The sequence below is a fragment of the Schistocerca serialis genome, chromosome 1, assembly GCF_023864345.2.
Source record: "Schistocerca serialis cubense isolate TAMUIC-IGC-003099 chromosome 1, iqSchSeri2.2, whole genome shotgun sequence".
Taxonomy (NCBI): Eukaryota; Metazoa; Arthropoda; class Insecta; order Orthoptera; family Acrididae; genus Schistocerca; species Schistocerca serialis.
In genome coordinates, this window is record NC_064638.1 from 89,501,975 (window position 1) to 89,529,182 (window position 27,208).

Sequence of the window (27,208 nt, forward strand, 5' to 3'; positions counted from 1 at the left end):
TAGCTTCAATATCGGTCCAAAACAGAGAGAATTGACAGAGGAGACAGAGAAGATCCAAAGAAGAGCAACACGTTTCGTAACAGGTTCATTTAGAAAGACCGACGGGGTCCCGGAGCTGCTCAGACATCGCCACTGGGAGAGACTGCCAGAGTGGAGTTCTGCATCACGGTGTGGTTTATTGTTAAAATCCCGAGAGCCTACGTTGTTAGAGGGGTCAACCAATTTATGCTTCTTCCTACGTATAACGCGAGAAAATACCATGAACCTAAAATTAGAAAGATTCGAGCTCATATTGAATCTTTCCAGCATTCGCGACTGTAACAGGAAAGGGCGGAAGTGACCGTCACGCAAAGTACCCTCCGCCGCACACCGTAAGGTGGGTTACGTAGCACAGATGTAGATGTAATAGATGTAATGGGATCCTTTTGCTGCCACCCCAGTTGTATGGTACACTACACACGTTGTTCATTGACAATGTTCTGCCACTACTGTTGGACGCTCTACCTTTTGTTCTCTGCAGGAGGATGAGCTTTCAACCTGACGCTACAATATCCACTTTGATATTGATGTCGATGAGCACCTTAATAACAGATGCGCTCACCGCTGAATTATGAAACTCCAGAAAAAAAAAAAACCCTAAGCCCGCATCTCGTGGTCGTGCGGTAGCGTTCTCGCTTCCCACGCCCGGGTTCCCGGGTTCGATTCCCGGCGGGGTCAGGGATTTTCTCTGCCTCGTGATGGCTGGGTGTTGTGTGCTGTCCTTAGGTTAGTTAGGTTTAAGTAGTTCTAAGTTCTAGGGGACTGATGACCATAGATGTTAAGTCCCATAGTGCTCAGTGCCCCAAAAAAACCTAAGAGGAAGATGTTGGTAGGATCCTACCTGCTTTTCTTCTTGTACAACAGTCAACGTGGATATTTGAAAGTGTGTGGCAAAATGTTATTTGCCGTTGTAATACTGAGACAGGAGTGTATTGTTTATATGAGCTTAAGCTGTTGTTATAAGGTGTAAGATGTTTATGATAATAAAAAGGTAATTGACATTTCCGACCGTTAATTCATTATTTCTAAATTCTCAGTACAGTATAGTCAACCGTAATTATATATTATTTGGAGCCTAAAGGCTTGCCTTTAGACAGTTGTTCAAAATGTTACATGCTCAGCAGTTTAGAGTGTTGAACCGAAAACAGTATCCATAGCACCAACTCACAGCAGTAAGAAAACCGAAGATTCATTAGAACACGCCTTTGAAACAGTGTTCTCCCAGGCAGAAGGTGACCGTGTTGATTTCTAGAGCAGTTTTCTCTTATGCAGGGTGCTGGTCTGGGAATGACGTGGCGACCTCACGGCTGCCATGGCACGCGTCCATCTATCTGCAGCTAGATGAGGTGCCCGGAGCCTTCCAATACCTGTGTGCTGGAGTCCTCGTCACTGACCGACACCTCCTAACAGGTAAGTGCAGCACTGAGGTTCCTGTCGACACTGAGGACGGAGGCGTGCTGCGGTAGTCCACACAGTTGTGCAAAGTTAGTTTCATTTCATTTAAGCACCTATACCCGAATCTCCCATTTTGTCCTATGCTGAGATGCTATTCCAATACAGTTGGAGAGCATTTGCAACTCCATTCGAGTTTAGGGGGAGTACCAAGTGGGCTGTGGCTTGATGGGAGTTTGGATTGAGGGTGCAGGCGTACTAGTGTAGTGCGGGCAGTTGTACAAAACCACTGGCGTAGTTGTTACCGCATCTGCCTGCTGAGCAGCAGACCTTGGTTCGAATCTTGGCCTTGGTACACGTATCCATTTGTCGCGTCAGTCTGCACATATATATCATAGATGTTTCAGTGTGACTACGTAGGCTTTCCCGGCGCAATAAGTCTTGAAAGTCTCTTTCGGGTTTGCTGCCGGATCCTAAAATCAACTTGACTCGATATTTCGGCGATCCAACTGGTCGACATCTTCAGGAGAATGCTGCTTCTGCTGATGAGTCTCGGTGAGAACTGGCGCCAGGCTGCAAATCGACGACCTGTATAGGCCACCGTTCAGTACACGGCGCATGCGCCGCCCATCACGGTTGCTGCCCTCCAAGACAGGGAGTTGGCGCCGCCCTTAGTGGAACACTGCTGGCAACGATATATCACACTCAGGGCCGCACCGAAGAACGTTCAATTTTGATGAGAGATAATACAGGATTCCAGGTCGTGCTAAGAGGAAACCCATTGTCTCTGTTGATTGAATTATCCGCCAACCTAATTTTATAGACACTGTTCCAAAAACCGGAAATTTTGGCAACTACCACAGTCTCATCAAATTTCATACTATATCCCTCATTTAAGCAGTGTTCTGCTACTGCCGATTTTCCGGTTGTTGTAGCCTGGTATGAGGGCGATGTTCCACACACCTGTCATGAACTGTGCGAATCGAACGGCAAATGTAAGCCTTCCCACATTGACACGAAATTTTGTATACACCGGGTTTCCTAAGTCCCAAATCATCTTTCACAGAGCCGAGCAGTGCCCTAATCTTAGAAGATGGGCGAAACACACTCTTAATGTTAAAATTCCTTAAAATTCGTCCAATCTTAAACGATATGCCTCCAGAATAAGTAAGAAAGGGCACCGATCTATGTTCATGTACCTCCACAGATGATCCAAACTTCATAGCCCGACGAATCTGCTTCTTCGACCAACTGAATCGCCGAAATATCGAGTCAAGTTGATTTTAGGATCCGACAGCAAACCCGAAGAGACTTTAAAGTCATAAATGTTTTAGACTTGAAAAGGTCTCTGGAACCATATGGATTGATTCTCTGCCGGCCGCGGTGGCCGTGCGGTTCTGGCGCTGTAGTCCGGAACCGCGGGACTGCTACGGTCGCAGGTTCGAATCTTGCCTCGGGCATGGATGTGTGTGATGTCCTTAGGTTAGTTAGGTTTAAGTAGTTCTAAGTTCTAGGGGACTGATGACCTAAGATGTTAAGTCCCATAGTGCTCAGAGCCATTTGATTCATTCTCTCGACTCGTTTCTGACATCTGCCGCACCCATCAAGTGCCAACATTTCTGTTTTAGGTTAGAGCACCAGTCTATCGAGAATATAGTGAACATTAGATTAGATGACCCTACTTCCTTCGGATCTAAAATCATATTATCAGCTGAATTCGAGTCTAAATGAATCTGGCACATTCCCCACGAAGCATGAACGCTGTAATAAAACAGCAGTTCCCAAAACTTTCTGGTCAGTGAATCCATAAGCAGTTTTACTATGTGAGCTCAAAACCACCAGTTTCACTTTCACCAGTGGAATCAATCCATGTTTCTCTTCCACTGCTGTTCTTTGTCAGACCTCAGCTGGCGATTCATCTGACAGGGACCAGCGTTTGGCATTCCATATCAGCCATCATTTAATTAGACAAGAAAATGAGGAAGTGTTCTGAGCTTAAACACTACCACTGGCCACCAAACTACCCAGACATGAACATTATTGAGCATATCTGGAATGCCATGCAACGTGGTGTTCAGAAGAGATCTCCACCCCCTCGAACTCTTACGGATTTTGGACAGCCGTGCAGGATTCACGGTGCCAGTTCCCTCGAGCACTACTTCAGACATTAGTCGAGTCCATGCCACGTCGTGTTGCGGCGCTTCCGCTTGCTTACGGGGGCCCTACACGATATTAGACAGGTGTACCTGTTTCTTTGGATCTTCAGTGTAGGATGATACCTTTAACAGTAAATACTGCGTGCATTATGACTAACCATACATACAACAAAAAATCGTATGTAGGGAAACCTTAAAATAAAGTACCATCACACAGCAGTGAACACATGCATGTATTCCAACGAATTCTTATTACGGAATTATAATCTTGAAAAATTAGGTATTAGAAAGACGATTTATAGGAAAATGATGGGTTATCTAAAAACTTGAGAATTTTAGAAATTAAGAAGTAACAATGAAATCAAGCAGAAGACAGAAAGTATCAGATACAGTTAGGAAGAGGAGAATGGTCCTGTGTTCTTTAGACGTATTTTCTGAATTGATAACAACAGACTTACCAAAAAGAGCTTCCAATTCTTTATGTGTGTTAAGGGGGTGATGGGTGAGAGTGATATAAAATCAAATACCTCAGTTGAAGAGGCCAAGGAAAAGTTGGCAAGAAAAACGTAAGAGAAGAAGAAATAGCATAAAGAGGAAAGTTTAGAGGGAAAGTTTTAAAAGCAAAGGGTATCTATGGAAAGAAGGAATAGGAAACAGGCTCTAGACGTCGGATGAAAGATAAAAGAAACACAACAAACAATGAAGGAATGTTGAAAGAGCGGGAAAGAGCAACGAAATATGATGGATGGCAATTGGAACATCCTGAAGCAAAAATAATGAAAAGGATGTAACCCAAAAACAAAAAGTTATTAAGGGATAAGCGTAGCTACTCTAAAATTCCTATAGGCGAAGAAACAGGCTTCTTATGTAGTGAAACATGTGGAAAGTAATAGGGTATATACAACGACGCAACAAAACTGGGCCTCTGATCCATACCACCGAGTTCCAAAACACCGTAACACCGTAATTTGAGGTAAAGAACTTGCAGGTCATCTGACCAACAAGGCTGTCAAAAAGTATATCATAGAACTAAAGACACTCTCCCGACTCTCTCCCGACAACTTCTATCGTCATGGAATAGCGAGTGGTGTGCTACAGCTACAACTAACTAGCTACGCACCATGAAAGTTTCTGCATGGATCTCTTCATACAAAACATCCCGTCAGTAATCTACAATTCTCTTTCGGCTGCACACCGACCACACTAGACTGACCCATGAACGTTTTCTTAAACAAGACGCTCCATCATACTGCGGATGACGTGTCCCTTTATCAGCGGCGCACGTTTTTAGTAGAGTGAGTCACTTTTACCGCGATAAGGCTGACACCGAAGCTAGCTGTCACAATAGGCTCAGTTTCTGCCGATGGCGTCCTAGAGGTGAAACTTATTTTACACTTTGTCTGGCAGTGCAGTTTGTATAATCTTAACTGAAGGTCAGACAGGACAGAGGTGGCTGCTCGACTTCCGTTGAAAATTCGGCCCTGTAGCCCCTACGGTTACCCCTGACTGCTCGGTTGGCCTGAATCCATCTTTTAATTCGTTTATCCTCCCACACACCTCATCGTTGTTGTCTAACGGTGTTACGTTATTTACTCCTTACATTTTACTGGCCAGTCTTTTGTAATGATGAGGTCCCATGTTCGGACTCAGAAGGTGTGCCTCTCCCTATGATATACTTCGGAGAGCCTTAGGCTGTTTTGAGCTGGCATACGTCCTCCCATGGTGCCGCCCTTACCCTTCTCATCTACTTTTTCCAACCTAGACTAATATATTTACACTACTGGCCATTAAAATTGCTACACCACGAAGATGACGTGCTACAGACGCGAAATTTAACCGACAGGAAGAAGATACTGTGATATCCCGTTGATTAGCTTTTCAGAGCATTCACATAAGGCTGCGACACCTACAACGTGCTGACATGAGGAAAGATTCCAACCGATTTCTCATACATAAACAGCAGTTGACCGGCGTTGCCTGGTGAAACGTTGTTGTGATGCCTCGTGTAAGGAGGAGGAATGCGTACCACCACGTTTGCGACTTTGATAAAGGTCGGATTGTAGCCTATCGCGATTGCGGTTTATCGTATCACGACATTGCTGCTCGCGTTGGTCGAGATCCAATGACTGTTAGCAGAATATGGAATCGGTGGGTTCAGGAGGGTAATACGGAACGCCGTGCTGGATCCCAACGGCGTCGTATCACTAGCAGTCGAGATGACAGGCATCTTATGTGCATAGCTGTAACGGACCGTGCAGCCACGTCTCGATCCTTGAGTCAACATATGGGGACGTTTGCAAGACAACAACCATCTGCACGAACAGTTCGACGACGTTTGCAGCAGCATGGACTGTTAGCTCGGAGAGCATGACTGCGGTTACCCCTGACGCTGCATCACAGAGAGGAGCGCCTGCGATGGTGTACTCAACGACGAACCTGGGTGCACAAATGGCAAAACGTCATTTTTTCAGATGAATGCAGGTTCTGTTTACAGCATCATGATGGTTGCATCCGTGTTGGGCGACATCGCGGTGAAATGGAAGCGTGTATTCGTCATCGCCATACTGGCGTATCACCCAGCGTGATGGTATGGGGTGCAATTGGTTACACGGCTCGGTCACCTCTTGTTCGCATTGACGGCACTTTGAACAGTGGACGTTACATTTCAGATGTGTTACGACCCGTGGCTCTACCCTTCCTTCGATCCCTGCGAAACCCTACATTTCAGCAGGATAATGGACGACCTCATGTTGCAGGTCCTGTACAGGCCTTTCTGGATACAGAAAATGTTCGGCTGCTGCCCTGGCCAGCACATTCTCCAGATCTCTCAGCAACTGAAAACGTCTGGTCAATGGTGGTCCAGCCGGCCGCGGTGGCCGTGTGGTTCTAGGCGCTGTAGTCCGGAACCGCGGGACTGCTACGGTCGCAGGTTCGAATGCTGCCTCGGGCATGGGTGTGCGTGATGTCCTTAGGTTAGTTAGGTTTAAGTAGTTCTAAGTTCTAGGGGACTGATGACCTACGATGTTAAGTCCCATAGTGCTCAGAGCCAGCCAATGGTGGCCCAGCAACTGGCTCGTCACAATATGCCAGTCACTACTCTTGATGAACTGTGGTGTCGTGTTGAAGCTGCATGGGCAGCTGTACCTGTACACGTCATCCAAGCTCTGTTTGACTCAATGCCCAGGCGTATCAAGGCCATTATTACTCCCAGAGGTGGTTGTTCTGGCTACTGACTTCTCAGGATGTATGCACCCTAATTGCGTGACAATGTAATCACATGTCAGTTCTAGTATAATATATTTGTGCAATGAATACCCGTTTATCATCTGCATTTCTCCTTGGTGTAGAAATTTTAATGGCCAGTAGTGTACATGAACATAGTAATGTTATTGTAACTAGATTCAGGTCTTCCTTACACATTGAAGTCAACAGGTCGCTCTTACAGGAACAGAATCGCCATATGTAAAGGCAATTTCAGGAGTACCCAAAGGAACTGTGACAGTGCCGTTAGAATTGTATATACACTCAAAGACAAAAAGAGACACAAAACGAAGGAATTATCTGCATGAGACGGAAATTGGTAGATATGATGTACATGTACAGATAAACAAATGATTACAGTTTCCAAAAAGTTGGGTGATTTATTCAAGAGGACGAGATTCTTAAACTGAGCAAGACAACAAGACGTTTGTCTATTCCTGACCTGTGTGCAAACACTTATTCAGCTTGGCATTGATTGATGGATTTGCTGTATGTCCTCCTGAGTGATGTCGTACCAAATTTTTCAAAATTCCGGACTGGTTGGAGGGCTCTGCCCACAATGCTACAAACTTTCTTGATTGGCCAGCGATCCGGCGAGCTTGCTGGCGAAGGTAGGGTTTGATAAACACGAAGACAAGCAATAACTCTCACCGTGTGCGATTGGGCATCATCTTGCTGAAATATAAGCGCAGAATGGCTTGCCATAAAGGGCAACAAAACGAGGTGTAGAATATCGACGACCATCCTGTGTGTTGTAAGGATGTTGCGAATGACAACCAAAGAGGTCTTCCTATGAAAAGAAATGGCTCCCCGGACGATCACTTCTGGTTGTGGGATCGTATGGCTGGCGACTGTCACCTTGGCATTATTCTGCTGTTCGGGTCCAGGGCATCTCCAGACACTTCTTTGGCCTAGAATCTCATTGACTGATGATCCTTCTTCGAAATGAGCCCTAATGTCCAGTGAAGGCTTGTCTGGCGACACCACAGACGGCAGTGGGATACCAACATGACTGCCCCTTCTGTTCCCTTCTTGTCTGAACTGCGGGCCGCCAACGAGGTGCGATGGTCTCAGGTGCCATTTCTTTTTATAGCAGGACCCCTTTGGCTGTCATTCATTGCACCCTTACAACACAGCGGTACGTCGAGCATATTCTGCGATACGTTTTGTGCCTCTTCATGGCAAACCATCCTGATCCGTGGCTGGCTCGCGCTGATGCAGTTTTCTCTTTTGGCATATTCTCACCATCGAGTGGCGCCTTATTGATCCCCCAGTTACTACCTGAACGAGTTGCTCACTTGCCTCCGTCAGTGGCTGCAGAAGCGTTTATCGATACTAGTACTGCTGTACCATCGTTCGTGTGACCGCTATATTTTCCGTGTGGTGGTGTGTGTGAGGAGTCCGTCAGCTGCGACAGAGCAGCGAGGAAGCCTCCGCGGCGTGTGGTCAGGCCGAGGCCGCTGGCGGCGTGCACGCGCGGTCGGAGTTGTGAGGCACTATAGTTCAATTCTTTTATCTTGGCGGCTCGCGCATGCCCGCCCAGACGCGGGAGATTGCTGCGTTGCCAGTTGCACACGACGCACGCGCCAATAGAAGCAGTGCCATAGTATAGCATAGTTCGCAAGCTTACGTGTAGGGGGGAGTGCGCCGCATTAACCCTTTCGCTGCTACAAAGACGTGCTCCCTGCATTCCGCGCTGTGCGCGATTTTGTCACTGCACTGCTCGCCTGTGCAGACACATCGTGTTCCGACTGCTTTGACACTCTTATCAATCGATTCCACAAAAACTATTTGACCCAAAAATTAGATTTTTACACGTCTTCTTGACTGATACTTTCCCCCCATAAATGACTTAATTTTGTTTCGATGTTCAACGCAGTTATTATGCAGCATTAAATATAGTAAACCATTGCACGAAATTTTGAAGAGTTTGCAGAGGTAAAAGTCCATAGAGTATACTTTCTGTATGGCCGATTTTAGTTGCCACAATGTTGAGAATGAAATGTGGACAAGATACCTAAATTTCATATAAAATTTAGTGTATAACAATAGCTCATTTAAGTACCACATAGGTGTCGTATGTAATATTGAGAAATATTCTGTCTTTCGCGACTGTAACAAAAGTTTTATTTACACTGAGCACGTTTGGCTTTATTTTAAAGCACTTCAATCAATCAAAAGGAAGTAGACATAATACGTTAAACAAAACTGTGGACTTACAAAAACATTAGGACTTGAATATACCGTCTACCAGTGAAGTGCTCTGAGCTATGTCAAATATAATTTTTGTGTGTGGCACACACAAACATCATTTATTTGCTAAAACACTGATCTGCCAACACAAACGTTGAATATTGTGTTACCGCAGCACAAAACTACGAAAGGTGACTTGGCAATGGAGGAGACAAAATGCTGTCCACTCAAGATGCTTCAAAAGAGAGAAACGTGTCTGGTCTAAATAAGTCCCTTATTACAGTTGCAGAAGAGGAATATATTTCAGTACCATTGGTAAAACTGCGACTGTGGAACAAAAACAAGAAAGAGAACATGAGTACCATTGTGTATGTGCCATACCTTTCCTTGATTGAAGTGCTTTAAAATAAAGCCAAACGCGTCCGGTGTAAATAATACTTTTATTACAGTCGCGAAAGACGGAATATTTCTCAATATTACATACGACACTTATGTCGTACTTAAATTAAATGAGATATTGTTATACAGTAAATTTTATATGAAATTTAGGTATCTTCTCCACATTTCATTCTCTACATTATGGCAACTAAAATCGACCATACGGAAAGTATACGCTATGGACTTCTACCTCTGCAAACTCTTCAGAATTTCGTGCAATTGTTTACTACATCTAATGCTGCATAATAACTGCGTTGAACATCGAAACAAAATTAAGTCATTTATGGGGGGAAGGTATCAGTCAAGAAGACGTGTAAAAATCTAATTTTTGGGCCAAATAGTTCTTGTGAAATCGAATGATAAGTGTGTCAAAGCAGTGGGAACACCATGTGTCTGCACAGGCGAGCAGTGCAGTGATGACAAAATCGCGCACAGTGCGGAATGCGGGGAGCACGTGTCTGCAGCAGCGAAAGGGTTAATGAAGAGACAAAGCACTAGAAAATTCAAAAAATTGCATTCAAACGAATATAATTCGTGAAGTAAGGCACTTCGATATTGTTTTTAAATAATGAAAATATTAAGCACCACACAAGGTTTGAACTCATAACCTATCGCATAGCAGCCCAATACCTTTTTTTTTTTTAATCTCATTTTGTTCGTTTTCGTTCGTTGGATCTGCTTGGGGCGGAAGTCGAAAGACACCCGTTTTAGTTCGTTGTTGATTCATTAACTCAGTTTTTTTATTACAGATGGCAGCTAGCCTATACCTTAACCGTTACGCTAACGTACCTCGTCTGACTACAGACCGCCACTAGGAGTATAAGACGTCACGCAGAATACTGACAAACACTGTTCGTATGACTATGAATTACTCACGCTTCGTCGAAGTACAATAGGAAATAAACAATTACCGCTGTTCTTTATTGCGAAAAAGCGGTTCGTGAGAGTGATACAAACACATTTCCTTGCTGTCGCCTGAATTAGGAGTCTTATTACTTGTTTGGTTTAATTAATTAATAGAATATGAAGCAATTGGTATAAAGAATGCTTTTTCCAAACTTTCTATAAAAGAATGTCTGCTATCAAGACATTGCTTTTGTTCTATTACTTTATTTATGACTGAACGTTTCTAAAACTGAAGACACTCGTCCATGCTCTGCACTGCACTCGAGATATGGCAACGTCGTTCTCTGTTCATTGGCTGACTGTGTTTTGTGACGTCAGATGCGCAGAACGAACCTAAACTCGGCCGCCAACATAAATGGCGCGCACTTTAGCTGCGAGAGCTGCAGAGTTCGTCCCCCACCGAACCTGAATACTGAAGTTGAGTAATCAGTTAACCTGTTACAAAACCTCAACTGCTGTGACATCTCCTCGTTCATTGCCTGTTGTTGCTTCCTGGGCCGTTCCCGCAAGCAGCAACAAATGGTGTGCTGGAGTCGGCGAAATTTGGCAGGCGTCTTCCTGTGTGGTGTTTAACTATTGAAATGATTATAACTTACTAGTGAAGTGCACCAGCGGTATCTTCTGCCTTGTGGCCGTTAACGTTCCAGTTACCTGCCCTCGTCGTTAGCATAGTTTTCCAGCAGTGTGTTTTCCTCGCCATGTAGACGCTGTCCAGCACGGCGTGTAGTTCGACAGCTTGATGTTTTTTTTTTCTTTGAGTGGTTATTGTGCCTTGACTGTGTTTAGATGCCAATTATTAAAACGTAGTGCTGCTGCGATCTTCGTCCTCACTGATATTTTCGGTTGTCGTGTCGTTGGTCGGGTGGAAGGAAATTGATTAGGTTGTTGGTTGGTTCTTCAGCCGCCCCTTGGTCGTGCTGCCACCTGATTATTTAGTGTTATGCTTGACTGCCTGTCTCACCTAACCGATTTTCTTTTGTCTCAAGTACCGTGCGAGGCCTTCAGCTGTGTATTAATTTAGTTTGTTTTAATGTTCAGTACGTGGCCTTCAGCCGAACCTTATGTGAAATATTTTCAGCCGTCTGAAGAAAAAAAAAATCATCATTTGAAAATTTTCTCTCTACCTTAATTTATTATCCAGGCCTTAACCCTAGAGTTGTTTTATGTTCAGTATATGGCCCTCAGCCGAACTTTACGTGAAATATTTTAAGATACGGAGTTCAGCCATCAAAGAAAAAATCATCTGAAATTTCAAAACTTTCCTCTCTACCTTAATTTGTTATCCAGGCCTTAAGCCTTGAGTTGTTCTATGTTCAGTATATGGCCTTCAGACGAACCGTATGTGAAATAAGATTAGGCCTTCAGCCTACTTCAATTGAAATTTGAAAGGCCCTTGTCCAAAACCTTTTAAAATTTCCTTACTGGAGTTCTTGTTATCCAGGCCTTAAGCACTCAGTTCCTCTGTTTTGCAGCTAAGGCCTTCAGCTGTGTGTATTCCTTAATGCAATTTTAATAACTTGTGTTCTGGCCTTCAGGCGTATTGTTGCATCGTTTCTGAATTCTTTTAAGGTCATGTGTGATTATGTGTTTTTACCACATAAAGTTGTATGCTTGTGCGCCGAGCAGCAACTGATTTGGGCCTCTTACCACAACCTGATTCGCTCTGTCATGCGAAACCAGATTTCACATGCTGAACTTAAATTTCAGCAAGATAATGCATGCCCACATACTGCGAGAGTTTCTACTATTCTACTACTTGTCTTCGTGCTTGCCAAACCGTAACTTGACCAGCAAGATCATCAAATCTCTTTCTAATTGAGAAAGTTTGGAGCATTATGGGCAAGCCCCTCCAACCAGCTAGGAATTTTTACTATCTAATGTTCCAGTTGGACAGAATTTGGCACGATATACCTCTGGAATACTTCCAATAAATTTGTCAATCAATGCCAAGCCAAGGATGGATCAACTCTTTACTGACTTCTTCAGTTTCTGAAGCTGTTTCCCTTGAATAAATCATCCAGTGTTTCCGAAACTATAATCATTTGTTTGTCTGTACATGTACATCGCATCTACCAATTTCCGTACGAGTTGGATAATTCCTTCGTGACGCGTCGCTTGTCGTCTTAGAGTACATACAAGGTGTCTCTCCTAAGAGTCGTCAGGAGCGTTTTCCCCGGTGTTTCGGAAAGTATTTGCAAATTCGTTTTCGCATTGTGTAGTTGGAGTCAGCCCTAATGAATGCTGCTCACCAAGTATTTACGCGACGCCATATGTTGCAGGAATACATCGGCTTGTTTCCAATTTAAAACAAAATGATTTTTAAAGCGGAATTTTACATGCTCATTCGATAGAGCGGTCCCAAATTAATTTAGTGCGTTATTCGTTTTATCGGTATATATTAACAGGCACACTAAAACACGCAGAATAATCCGTACTAGGGCAGCGAGAGTGTCGTCCTGGCCCGTGCTACCGCCAAGCTGCAGCGCTTCTGCTCAGTCGCTCTCCGAATACGGATTATTAAATTATTCCTGTCTTATTGACCCTGTTAATTCAAATCGAAGAAACAAATATTCCACTACACCAATCTGCGAGCACTCTATCGAATGGCACGTAAAATTCCTCTTTAACAATAATTTTGTTTGAAATTGGAAACAAACCGTCGCTTTCCGTCGACACTGGGCATTGTATAAAACATGCGACGAGCCGTATTTGTTTGGGCTGGCCCTAGCTACACATTGCAAGAACGAAATTGCATATACACTCCTGGAAATTGAAATAAGAACACCGTGAATTCATTGTCCCAGGAAGGGGAAACTTTATTGACACATTACTGGGGTCAGATACATCACATGATCACACTGACAGAACCACAGGCACATAGACACAGGCAACAGAGCATGCACAATGTCGGCACTAGTACAGTGTATATCCACCTTTCGCAGCAATGCAGGCTGCTATTCTCCCATGGAGACGATCGTAGAGATGCTGGATGTAGTCCTATGGAACGGCTTGCCATGCCATTTCCACCTGGCGCCTCAGTTGGACCAGCGTTCGTGCTGGACGTGCAGACCGCGTGAGACGACGCTTCATCCAGTCCCAAACATGCTCAATGGGGGACAGATCCGGAGATCTTGCTGGCCAGGGTACTTGACTTACACCTTCTAGAGCACGTTGGGTGGCACGGGATACATGCGGACGTGCGTTGTCCTGTTGGAACAGCAAGTTCCCTTGCCGGTCTAGGAATGGTAGAACGATGGGTTCGATGACGGTTTGGATGTACCGTGCACTATTCAGTGTCCCCTCGACGATCACCAGTGGTGTACGGCCAGTGTAGGAGATCGCTCCCCACACCATGATGCCGGGTGTTGGCCCTGTGTGCCTCGGTCGTATGCAGTCCTGATTGTGGCGCTTACCTGCACGGCGCCAAACACGCATACGACCATCATTGGCACCAAGGCAGAAGCGACTCTCATCGCTGAAGACGACACGTCTCCATTCGTCCCTCCATTCACGCCTGTCGCGACACCACTGGAGGCGGGCTGCACGATGTTGGGGCGTGAGCGGACGACGGCCTAACGGTGTGCGGGACCGTAGCCCAGCTTCATGGAGACGGTTGCGAATGGTCCTCGCCGATACCCCAGGAGCAACAGTGTCCCTAATTTGCTGGGAAGTGGCGGTGCGGTCCCCTACGGCACTGTGTAGGATCCTACGGTCTTGGCGTGCATCCGTGCGTCGCTGCGGTCCGGTCCCAGGTCGACGGGCACGTGCACCTTCCGCCGACCACTGGCGACAACATCGATGTACTGTGGAGACCTCACGCCCCACGTGTTGAGCAATTCGGCGGTACGTCCACCCGGCCTCCCGCATGCCCACTATACGCCCTCGCTCAAAGTCCGTCAACTGCACATACGGTTCACGTCCACGCTGTCGCGGCATGCTACCAGTGTTAAAGACTGCGATGGAGCTCCGTATGCCACGGCAAACTGGCTGACACTGACGGCGGCGGTGCACAAATGCTGCGCAGCTAGCGCCATTCGACGGCCAACACCGCGGTTCCTGGTGTGTCCGCTGTGCCGTGCGTGTGATCATTGCTTGTACAGCCCTCTCGCAGTGTCCGGAGCAAGTATGGTGGGTCTGACACACCGGTGTCAATGTGTTCTTTTTTCCATTTCCAGGAGTGTATTTTACGAGATATCGTATTTTGAAAAGTTCCCACACAGACACTTGTAGAATACCTGTGGTAGCACACACTAAAGAACAAGTGCATACACTTGTCATGTGGATTCTGAGCAGTAACGAGACAACTGACCATCACAGGTTGCGTTCAAATTGACCACTAGCAGTGGGAATACACGCTTCCAGTCTGATATGAAACGACTGCTGCACACATGCTAGACTGCTGCACACATGCTAGCATTTCAGCGGAGATGTCCAAGCAGGCTATAGTAATGCGTCGTTGGATATCATCGGGAGTAGTTGGCATGTCCTTTTAGACAGCATCTTTCACCTTTCCCTTCAGAAAAAAGTCTACAAGCGTCAAATCCGGGGAACTGGCCGGCGTCCTATGCGTCCAATCCAACAATTTGGAAGCAAGTTGTGAAGTTCTGCTGCAGTACTTCGTGTACTATGAGATGGACAGCAGGTTCCTCCCAGTCTGCAATGGAACATCTAGCATCCGAGGAAGATGGTTTTGTTAGGAGGCTACGTTGCTTGTGTGCGTTCACTGTTCCATCTATGAAAAACGGACCTATGCCACACCACACATTTTCACTCCATGAACGCTGACGATTGCCCTTACGAAGCCAAGCGGCACGGTATTAGCCGAGCGATCTAAAAGACGCTGCAGTCATGGACTGCGCAGCTGGTCCCGGCGGATGTTCGAGTCATCCCTCGGGCATGGGTGTGTGTGTTTGTCCTTCGGATAATTTAGGTTAAGTAGTGTGTAAGCTTAGGGACTGATAACCTTAGCAGTTAAGTCCCATAAGATTCCACACACATTTGAACATTTTGAACGAAGCCAACGGGGATTGTCAAACGACCAAAAGTGCATGTTTCGGCGGTTTGCCTGGCCGTGATTGATAAATGTGGCTTCATCACTAAACAAGATACATTATACATCGGGAGTAACCTGTCTTAATGCCCATATACAGAAGTTAACACGATTATCGTGATCGTTTCCACGTAGCTCTTGATGGAGAGTGATGTGATAGACACGGAACTTATGTCGATGGAGAACGTATAGGACATTTGCCTGATGCATGCCACTTCCTCGTGCGATTGAGCGGTAGCTAACGTGCTGATCAACTTCAACAGCAGCAAGACATTAATTTCCTCCTCTTCTCTCGTCACTTGTTACCTTCTGTTATGTTGTCTAGGCGTTACCACCATTCAAGTAACTATTTGAAGAGGTTGATAAATAATTGCCGAGATGGTTGTCGTGCACCATACAAGAATGTACTGCATTATTCCTACTCTCCCCCATACACCACGACCATGTCGCCTCTTTCTGCATAGGTAAATACCATTGTCCGGTTACGACCTGATACCTGGACTGTCACAAGAGTCGCAGTGCACTCAAGGAACCCACAAGCACACGGTAAGCGAACATAACAATATTGTTCATAGCAACACACAGGTTGAATGGCACAAACAACTGCCGGTATGGAAACTTTTCTTAATACGATATCTCGTAAACCACTAGCACTAGAATCCTGCAACAGACACCACTGACATTCTCATTTATCCTATTTTTAGTTTGTTAATGTCTACATCTACACCTAAAAGTTCATGGCTACTCTGCAAATCACACTTTAATGCCTGGCAGGGGATTCATCGAACCACCTTTACAATAACTCTCTGTTATTACTCTCTCGAACAGCGCGCGGAAAAGAACGAACACCTATATCTTGGAAAATATTGAAATAAACGATATCGGAATTGAAAAACAACTGCTATCACTTAGTAGCGGAAAAGCATCCGGACCAGACGAGATACCCTTAAGATTCTACAGTGATTATGCTAAAGAACTTGACCCCTTTCTATCAGCAATTTATCGTAGATCGCTGGAAGAACGTAAAGTACCTAGCGACTGGAAGAAAGCGCAGGTCGTTCCCATTTTCAAGAAGGGTCATAAATCAGATGCGAATAATTATAGGCCTATTTCGCTTACGTCAATCTGTTGTAGAATAATGGAACATGTTTTGTGTTCTCGTATTATGACGTTCTTAGATAATACAAATCTCCTTCATCATAACCAACATGGATTCCGCAAACAGAGGTCATGTGAAACTCAGCTCGCCCTATTTGCCCAAGAAATTCACAGTGCCGTAGACACTGGCGAGCAGATTGATGCCGTATTCCTGGACTTCAGGAAGGCATTTGATACGGTTCCGCACTTACGTTTAGTGAAAAAAATACGAGCTTACGGAATATCGGACCAGGTTTGTGATTGGATTCAGGATTTCCTAGAAGAAAGAACACAACATGTCATTCTTAACTGTTCAAAATCTGCAGATGTAGAGGTAATTTCGGGAGTACCGCAGGGAAGCGTGATAGGACCTTTATTGTTTACAATATACATAAATGACTTAGTTGACAACATCGGTAGCTCCGTGAGGCTATTTGCAGATGACACGGTTGTCTACAAGAAAGTAGCAACATCAGAAGACTCGTACGTACTCCAGGAGGACCTGCAGAGGATTAATGCATGGTGCGACAGCTGGCACCTTTCCCTAAACGTAGATAAATGTAATATAATGCGCATACATAGGGGCAGAAATCCATTCCAGTACGATTATGCCATAGGTGGTAAATCATTGGAAGCGGTAACGACCGTAAAATACTTAGGAGTTACTATCCGGAGCGATCTGAAGTGGAATGATCACATAAAACAAATAGTGGGAAAAGCAGGCGCCAGGTTGAGATTCATAGGAAGAATTCTAAGAAAATGTGACTCATCGACGAAAGAAGTAGCTTACAAAACGCTTGTTCGTCCGATTCTTGAGTATTGCTCATCAGTATGGGACCCTTACCAGGTTGGATTAATAGAAGAGATAGACATGATCCAGCGAAAAGCAGCGCGATTCGTCATGGGGACATTTAGTCAGCGCGAGAGCGTTACGGAGATGCTGAACAAGCTCCAGTGGCGGACACTTCAAGAAAGGCGTTACGCAATACGGAGAGGTTTATTATCGAAATTACGAGAGAGCACATTCCGGGAAGAGATGGGCAACATATTACTACCGCCCACATATATCTCGCGTAATGATCACAACGAAAAGATCCGAGAAATTAGAGCAAATACGGAGACTTACAAGCAGTCGTTCTTCCCACGCACAATTCGTGAATGGAACAGGGAAGGGGGGATCAGATAGTGGTACAATAAGTACCCTCCGCCACACACCGTAAGGTGGCTCGCGGAGTATAGATGTAGATGTAGATGTAGATATCTTACCGTGCGATCTCTGATTTCCCTTACCATATTTTGATGACCAGTTCTCCCTAAGCAGGTCGGAGGGAAAAGGTGGTGACTGAAATTTCGTGAGATCCCGTCGCAACGAGAAACGCCTTTGTTTTAGTGATGTCCAGCCCATATCCTGTATGAATCCCGTGTCACTTTCTCCCCCATTTCTCGATAACACAAAATGTGCTGTTCTACTCTGAACTTCTCGATGTACTCCGTTAAGCCTATCTGGTAAGGATTCCACACGGGGCAGCAGTACTCCAAAAGAGCACGGACAAGCGCAGCGTATGCAGTCTCTTTAGTAGATCTGTTGCATCTTCTAAGTGTCCTGCCAATAAAAGACAGTCTTTGGTTTCCCTTCCGCACAACATTTTCTATGTGTTATTTCCAATTTAAGTTGTTCGTAATTGTAATTCGTAGGCATTTTGTTGAATTTACGGCCTTTAGAAGTGATTGATTTATCATGTAACCGAAGATTGACGGATTCCTTTTAGCACTCATGTTTATGACCTCAAAAGTTTCATTATTTGGTGTCAATTGCCAATCTTCGCACCGTAGGAATATCTGAATCGTTTTCCAATTGCTTTTTGATCTTCTGATGACTTTATTAGACGATAAACGCCAGTATCATCCGCAAACAACCAAAGATGGCTGCTCAAATTATCCCCTATGACGTTTATACAGATAGGGAACAAAAGAGAGCCTATAACACTACCAGAAATGACTTCTGTTTTACTCCATTACTTTCGGTAAGATACTACAAACTGCGACCTCTCTGACAGGAAATAGCAATACCAGTCACACAACTGCGACAATATTCCATAAAAACGCAATTTGATTACAAGCTGTTTGTGACGTACGGTGTCAAAAGCCTTCTGGAAATCTAGAAATACAGAATCCATTTGAAATGCCTTGTCGATATCAATCAACACTTCGTGTGAGTAGAGAACTAGTTGAGTTTCACAACCACCATATTTTCTAAATTAGTGTTGACTATGTGTCAATAGACCATTCTCTTCGAGGTAATTCATAGTGTTCGAACACAATATATATTCCACAATCCTGCTGCGTATCGACGCTAATGATATGGGCCTTTAATTTAGCGGATTACTCCTATTGCCTTTCTTGGATATTGATATTTCCTGTGTGACTTTCCATTCCTTGTGTACTGATCTGCTTCCAGCGAGCGGTTATATATGTTTCTTAAGTATGGAGATTTTGCGTCAGCATATTCTGAAAGGAACCCAACTGGCATACAGTCTGGACCGGAAGACTTGCTTTTATTAAGTGATTTAAGTTGCTTCCCTATTCAAGGATAACTATTTCTAAGTTACGTTGGTAGTTGTTCTTGATTCGAACCCTAAGACACGTACTTCGTCTTCTTTGGTGAAAGAAATTCGGAAAACCATGTTTAGTGTCTCTGCTTTCCTGGCGCTGTCAATAGGCATTGTTCCATTTAAAAAGGTGTGCGTTTGCACAACAAATATACTTTCTACATATTATTACAATCTTTTTTCTGGCTAACAATACGAGCCCCTGATTACCAATCAGTTCTGTGAAAACCGTACACGAATAGCTCTTCCCATTTACGCAGTACTTACGGTGTAAGTTTAAGGTGATTCATCCTGTATATAAACTGAAGAGCCAAAGAAACTGGTACACCTGCCTAATATCGCGTAGGGCCCCCCGATCAAACAGAAGTGCCGCAACACGACGTGGCATGAACTCGACTAATGTCTGAAGTAGTGCTGGAGGGAAATGACACCATGAATCCTGCAGGGCTGTCCATAAATCCGTAAGAGTACAACGGGGTGGAGATCTCTTCTAAACAGCACGTTGCCATGCATCCGAGATATTGTCAATAATGTTCATGTCTGGGAAGTTTGGTGTCCAGTGGAAGTGTTTAAACTCAGAAGAGTGTTCCTGGAGCCACTCTGTAGCAATCATGCACGTGTGGCGTGTCGCATTGTCCTGCGGGATTTGTCCAAGTCCGTCGGAATGGTTCAAATGGCTCTGAGCGCTATGGGACTCAACTGCTGAAGTCATCAGTCCCTTAGAACTTAGAACTACTTAAACCTAACTAACCTAAGGACATCACACACATCCATGCCCGAGCCAGGATTCGAACTTGCGACCCGTCGGAATGCACAATGGGCATGAATGGATGCAGGTGATCAGACAGGATGCTTACGTACGTATCAGGCGTCCCTTATCACTCCAACTGCACACGCCCCACACCATTACAGAGCCTCCATCAGCTTGTACAGTCTCCTACTGATATGAAGGCTCCGTGGATTCTTGAGGTTGTCTCCATACGCGTACACGTCCATCCGCTCGATGCAGTTTGGAAGGAGACCTAATGTCGGAGCTGACGGCCCAGGCGATGCGTAAAGCTTTGTGTCGTGCAGTCATCAAGGGTACACGAGTGGGCCTTAGGCTCCGAAAGTCCATATCGATGATGTTTCGTTGAATGGTTCGCACGCTGACACTTGTGATGTCCAAGCACTGAAATCTGCAGCAATTAACGGAAGGGTTGCACCTCTGTCACGTTGAACGATTGTTTTCAGTCGTCGTTGCAGGATATTTTTCCGGTCGCAGCGATGTCAGAGATTTGATGTTTTACTGGATTCCTGATATTCACGATACACTCGTGAAATAGTCGTACCGGATAAAATCCCCACTTCATCGCTACCTCGGAGCTGCTGCGTCCCATCGCTCACGATGCGGCTGTGTGTAAGATGATAGCAACGCAACAAAACTGTAGGGAACTGTCGGAAGACCTGCAGACGATTTATGATTGGTGCAACGACTGGCAGTTGTCTCGCTCGCACTCTTTTGGCTTCTTTGGGACTTGGTGATCCCGCGCCAGTGTCATCATTTGCCTCCGATTCTTCCTATTCCACACAGCTTCCTTCCATTCAGTGACACCCAACACTTTACTCTCTGAGGTCACCTCACCTTGTCGCCTGCTACTTGGTTGTACAGAGGGCCTTGAGCCTTCCATCTTCTTGCTGTATACCAAACAGATTATTCTGCCAGGGACCATTAAGACGACATGGCACACCCAAAGTAAACGTCTCGGTTTGGCAATATTCACTACAGAAGGTTGGTCGGCCAGCTTAACTAATTATCCATTGGATCTCCAAACCGATCTTTGTATTGGTTGGTTAAATGATGACTCAAAGATTTTTCCGTGCAGTTCATTTTCTAAGACTGATAGTTGGTGTCCTCCACTTTTGGTCATGTCCTGTGCTTCCTCTGCATGCAGCAGTACTGACCTGCTGATGATGTTGCTGCTTAGTTTTCTGGACAAGAGTTTGGAGGATAGAAGTTTTGTGGCGAAGGATAAACTTTGTTTGCTTTCCGTAGTCTAGTTTGATATTCTATTTGTCTTCTGTAGCAGTTCTATATATTTAAACCAATGCATTTGAAGTCGAAAGTGTTCTGGAAAGAGTAGCTTCTATGGGAAGGTCATCGCGTAGTTTTGTAGTCGTTCTTTAGCTTTGTATATTAATTTATTCTGTCTTTTTTCATTAATTTTCTTCATTATTTTCATGGCAGTTTCATTTAGATTCTTAAAAAGCGTTTCAGTTTCACCATTGTTATTTTCTACTGAATGTACGTCATTTTTTATTTATTTGTTTATTTATTTATTGTTCGTGGGACCAAATTAAGGAGAAGTCTCCATGGTCATGGAACGAGTCAATACATGAAATTATAACACGATAGTTTTTTTTTTTTGTCATCAGTCTACTGACTGGTTTGATGCGGCCCGCCACGAATTCCTTTCCTGTGCTAACCTCTTCATCTCAGAGTAGCACTTGCAACCTACGTCCTCAATTATTTGCTTGACGTATTCCAATCTCTGTCTTCCTCTACAGTTTTTGCCCTCTACAGCTCTCTCTAGTACCATGGAAGTCATTCCCTCATGTCTTAGCAGATGTCCTATCATCCTGTCCCTTCTCCTTATCAATGTTTTCCACATATTCCTTTCCTCTCCGATTCTGCATCGAACCTCCTCATTCCTTACCTTATCAGTCCACCTAATTTTCAACATTCGTCTATAGCACCACATCTCAAATGCTTCGATTCTCTTCTGTTCCGGCTTCCCACAGTCCATGTTTCACTACCATACAATGCTGTACTCCAGACGTACATCCTCAGAAATTTCTTCCTCAAATTAAGGCCGGTATTTGATATTAGTAGACTTCTCTTGGCCAGAAATGCCTTTTTTGCCATAGCGAGTCTGCTTTTGATGTCCTCCTTGCTCCGTCCGTCATTGGTTATTTTACTGCCTAGGTAGCAGAATTCCTTAACTTCATTGACTTCGTGACCATCCATCCTGATGTTAAGTTTCTCGCTGTTCTCATTTCTACTACTTCTCATTACCTTCGTCTTTCTCTGATTTACTCTCAAACCATACGTTGTACTCATTAGATTGGTCATTCCGTTCAGCAGATCATTTAATTCTTCTTCACTTTCACTCAGGATAGCAATGTCATCAGCGAATCGTATCATTGATATCCTTTCACCTGGTATTTTAATTCCACTCCTGAACCTTTCTTTTATTTCCATCATTGCTTCCTCGATGTACAGATTGAAGAGTAGGGGCGAAAGGCTACAGCCTTGTCTTACACCCTTCTTAATACGAGCACTTCGTTCTTGATCGTCCATTCTTATTATTCCCTCTTGGTTGTTGTACATATTGCATATGACCCGTCTCTCCCTATAGCTTACCCCTACTTTTTTCAGAATCTCGAACAGCTTGCACCATTTTATATTGTCGAACGCTTTTTCCAGGTCGACAAATCCTATGAAAGTGTCTTGATTTCTCTTTAGCCTTGCTTCCATTATTAGCCGTAACGTCAGAATTGCCTCTCTCGTCCCTTTCCTTTTTCTAAAGCCAAACTGATCGTCACCTAGCGCATTCTCAATTTTCTTTTCCATTCTTCTGTATATTATTCTTGTAAGCAGCTTCGATGCATGAGCTGTTAAGCTGATTGCGCGATAATTCTCGCACTTGTCAGCTCTTGCCGTCTTCGGAATTGTGTGGATGATGCTTTTCCGAAAGTCAGATGGTATGTCGCCAGACTCATATATTCTACACACCAACGTGAATAGTCGTTTTGTTGCCACTTCCCCCAATGATTTTAGAAATTCTGGCGGAATGTTATCTATCCCTTCTGCCTTATTTGACCGTAAGTCCTCCAAAGCTCTTTTAAATTCCGATTCTAATACTGGATCCCCTATCTCTTCTAAATCGACTCCTGTTCCTTCTTCTATCACATCTGACAAATCTTCACCCTCATAGAGGCTTTCAATGTATTCTTTCCACCTATCTGCTCTCTCCTCTGCATTTAACAGTGGAATTCCCGTTGCACTCTTAATGTTACCCCCGTTGCTTTTAATGTCACCAAAGGTTGTTTTGACTTTCCTGTATGCTGAGTCTGTCCTTCCGACAATCATATCTTTTTCGATGTCTTCACATTTTTCCTGCAGCCATTTCGTCTTAGCTTCCCCGCACTTCCTATTTATTTCATTCCTGAGCGACTTGTATTTCTGTATTCCTGATTTTTCCGGAACATGTTTGTACTTCCTCCTTTCATCAATCAATTGAAGTATTTCTTCTGTTATCCATGGTTTCTTCGCAGCTACCTTCTTTGTACCTATGTTTTCCTTCCCAACTTCTGTGATGGCCCTTTTTAGAGATGTCCATTCCTCTTCAACTGTACTGCCTACTGCGCTATTCCTTATTGCTGTATCTTTAGTGTTAGAGAACTTCAAACGTATCTAGTCATTCCTTAGTACTTCCGTATCCCACTTCTCTGCGTATTGATTCTTCCTGACTAATGTCTTGAACTTCAGCCTACTCTTCATCACTACTATATTGTGATCTGAGTCTATACCTGCTCCTGGGTACACCTTACAGTCCAGTATCTGATTTCGGAATCTCTGTCGGACCATGATGTAATCTAATTGAAATCTTCCCGTATCTCTCGGCATTTTCCAAGTATACTTCCTCCTCTTGTGATTCTTGAACAGAGTATTCGCTATTACTAGCTGAAACTTGTTACAGAACTCAATTAGTCTTTCTCCTCTTTCATTCTTTGTCCCAAGCCCATATTCTCCTGCAACCTTTTCTTCTACTCCTTCCCCTACAACTGCATTCCAGTCGACCATGACTATTAGATTTTCATCCCCCTTTACATACTGCATTACCCTTTCAATATCCTCATACACATTCTCTATCTGTTCATCTTCAGCTTGCGACGTCGGCATGTATACCTGAACTATCGTTGTCGGTGTTGGTCTGCTGTCGATTCTGATTAGAACAACCCGGTCACTGAACTGTTCACAGTAACACACCCTCTGCCCTACCTTCCTATTCATAACGAATCCTACACCTGTTATACCATTTTCTGCTGCTGTTGATATTACCCGATATTCATGTGACCAGAAATCCTTGTCTTCCTTCCACTTCACTTCACTGACCCCTACTATATCTAGATTGAGCCTTTGCACTTTCCTTTTCAGATTTTCTAGTTTCCCTACCACGTTCAAGCTTCTGACATTCCACGCCCCGACTCGTAGAACGTTATCCTTTCGTTGATTATTCAATATTTTTCTCATGGTAACCTCCCCCTTGGCAGTCCCCTCCTGGAGATCCGAATGGGGGACTATTCCGGAATCTTTTGCCAATGGAGAGATCATCATGACACTTCTTCAATTACAGGCCACATGTCCTGTGGATACACGTTACGTGTCTTTAATGCAGTGGTTTTCATTGCCTTCTGCATCTTCATGTCGTTGATCATTGCTGATTCTTCCACCTTTAGGGGCAATTTCCCACCCCTAGTACAAGAGAGTGCCCTGAACCTCTATCCGCTCCTCCGCCCTCTTTGACAAGGCCGTTGGCAGAATGAGGCTGACTTCTTATGTCGGAAGTCTTCGGCCGCCAATGCTGATTATTTATCAAAATTTAGGCAGTGGCGGGGATCGAACACGGGTACGATAATAGAAACAGATAAAATGAAATATAAGTAACGTATTCAAGCAACAAGTCGTAAGTTTAAATAAAGAAAATCAACAATGTAACACTGGAATTTATTAAAAAAACCAAAAACCCACCTCAATTGCGTAAAAAGCACCTAGTGTTAACCCAGGTTTCGGCGTAGATAACTACACCTTCTTCTGAACAACAATAAAACCCACAAGTGCCTAAGAAGACCTTGTCAATGATTAAAAGAACACCATAGCTATACATTTATAAACTAAAAAGAAAACGAAACACAAACAGTACATGTGTACAAAGTCAAAACCACTACTTAACTTAATAGTGTACGCTCCACCTCACACGCCGGCCGGAGTGGCCGAGCGGTTAAAGGCGCTACAGTCTGGAACCGCACTGCTGCTACGGTCGCAGGTTCGAATCCTGCCTCGGGCATGGATGTGTGTGATGTCCTTAGGTTAGTTAGGTTTAAGTAGTTATAAGTTCAAGGGGACTGATGACCATAGCAGTTAAGTCCCATAGTGTTCAGAGCCATTTGAACCACCTCACACCGGCCTATGTTCGATGGGCCATGACCCGCCGTAAACTGCAGCTACAGATGGTCGCTCACTTACAAGCCCGACCCGCTACCAATGCACATGCGCAAGACAAGGGAAGTTACATGACTGCGCATACGCATACGAATACGAGAAAGTTTATACATGGGTCGGGGCTAAATAGCATAAGCAACCGCACACGGTTGCTTATGCTAGGAAAGAAACATATATGAAGCTACCTATGACAACAGGAGGAACTCTTAAAAACTACACCTAAAGCCAGTAGTTATCCTGGGGGGAGGGGGAGGGCTGAGGGGACGTAATCTAAAGACGCCATGGTAATAAAGATATAGGGATAAAACGTGAGGGGTTCAACGGGCTAAAATCACCTTCGTCGTAAAAGGAAAATGAGGATAAAAAGAAAGAAGATGAACGGCTTGACCAACTGCGCTCGCCAATCAGCGCACGCATGTGAAAATCCCCAGATCATCAGATTTACAAGTATGAACAACAAATTAAAGGTGCGAAACCTTCAAAAAATTTTCTGTTTCTTAGTAGGAGTTGGTCGTTAAGGATATTGTCTTTAGCATGTTGCAGATGCTTAAAGATCTGCATTTCTTCCAAAACATCCAGTTTTAAGCCCTTAACCTCGGTATGAAGTATCTCGATATTAACTGAAGGGCTCGGCGCATGAGCCGTTTGCACAAGGTGTTCCGCATAAGTAGAGCCCTTAGTACCGTCACCGCTTCTAGTAGGAATATGCTCTTTATACCTGAGACCCAGAGCTCGTCCCGTTTGCCCGATGTAAAATTTTGGACAATCCCCGCATGTAATTTTATATACTCCTGATTGGGAAAGTTTATCGCTCTTATTCTGCAAGGAGTGGATTAAATTCCTATGTAAACCATTATTAGTAGAATAGGCGACTCTGAAATTATGGGCTCTGAGTAAACGCCCCAATTTGTAACTTATATTTCCTATGTAAGGGACAGATATAGTTGCCACTTGTTTGTCATCTAACGCATTCCCTAGGGTGGAAGACGTAATATTATTTTTATTTATTTTCTTGTTATACATCTGTCTTACCAACTGAGGCCTATAGCCATTATTTATAGCAAAATTCTCAAGTGTGACCAGTTCAGTTTCTACCGCATCTGGTGCAAGAGGGATAGCTGTAACTCGATGAATATTAGAATGAAAAAAGGCCATCTTATGGGCGTATGGATGGGCCGAGTCTGCAGGTATAATATTGTCGGAAAACGTATTTTTGTAAAGAGTTCCTCCTGTTGTCATAGGTAGCTTCATATATGTTTCTTTCCTAGCATAAGCAAACGTGTGTGGTTATTTTTATGTTTATCTCCTATTTAGCTCGTCACTTATTCTATCCATTCCATTTTTTGATACACGTTGATCCACGGTTGAGAATATATGGGCTATTTAGCCCCGACCCATGTATAAACTTTCTCGTATTCGTATGCGCATACGCATTCAAGTAACTTCCCTTGTCTTGCGCATGTGCATAGATAGCGGGTCGGACTTGGAAGTGAGCGACCATTTGTAGCTGCAGTTTATGGCGGGTCATGGCCCATCGAACATAGGCCGGTGTGAGGTGGAGCGTACGCTATTAAGTTAAGTAGTGGTTTTGACTTTGTACATATGCACTGTTTGTGTTTAGTTTTCTTTTTCGTTTATAAATGTATAGCTATGGTGGTCTTTTAATCATTGACAAAGGTCTTCTTAGGCACTTGTGGGTTTTATTGTTGTTCTGAAGAAGGTATAGTTATCTACGCCGAAACCTGGATTAACACTAGATGCT

The 27,208-nt window shown here is 44.2% G+C and overlaps 1 protein-coding gene across 1 annotated transcript in view; it reads left to right on the forward strand.

Annotated features, from left to right (window-relative positions):
• LOC126416679 (serine protease 53-like) overlaps positions 1–27,208 on the forward strand; it is a 162,464-nt gene that overhangs the window by 9,318 nt on the left and 125,938 nt on the right. Inside the window, exon 2 of the mRNA XM_050084858.1 lies at positions 1,312–1,449. Within this exon, the coding sequence (XP_049940815.1) occupies positions 1,312–1,449 (138 nt within the window). The remainder of the gene's footprint in view (positions 1–1,311; positions 1,450–27,208) is intronic.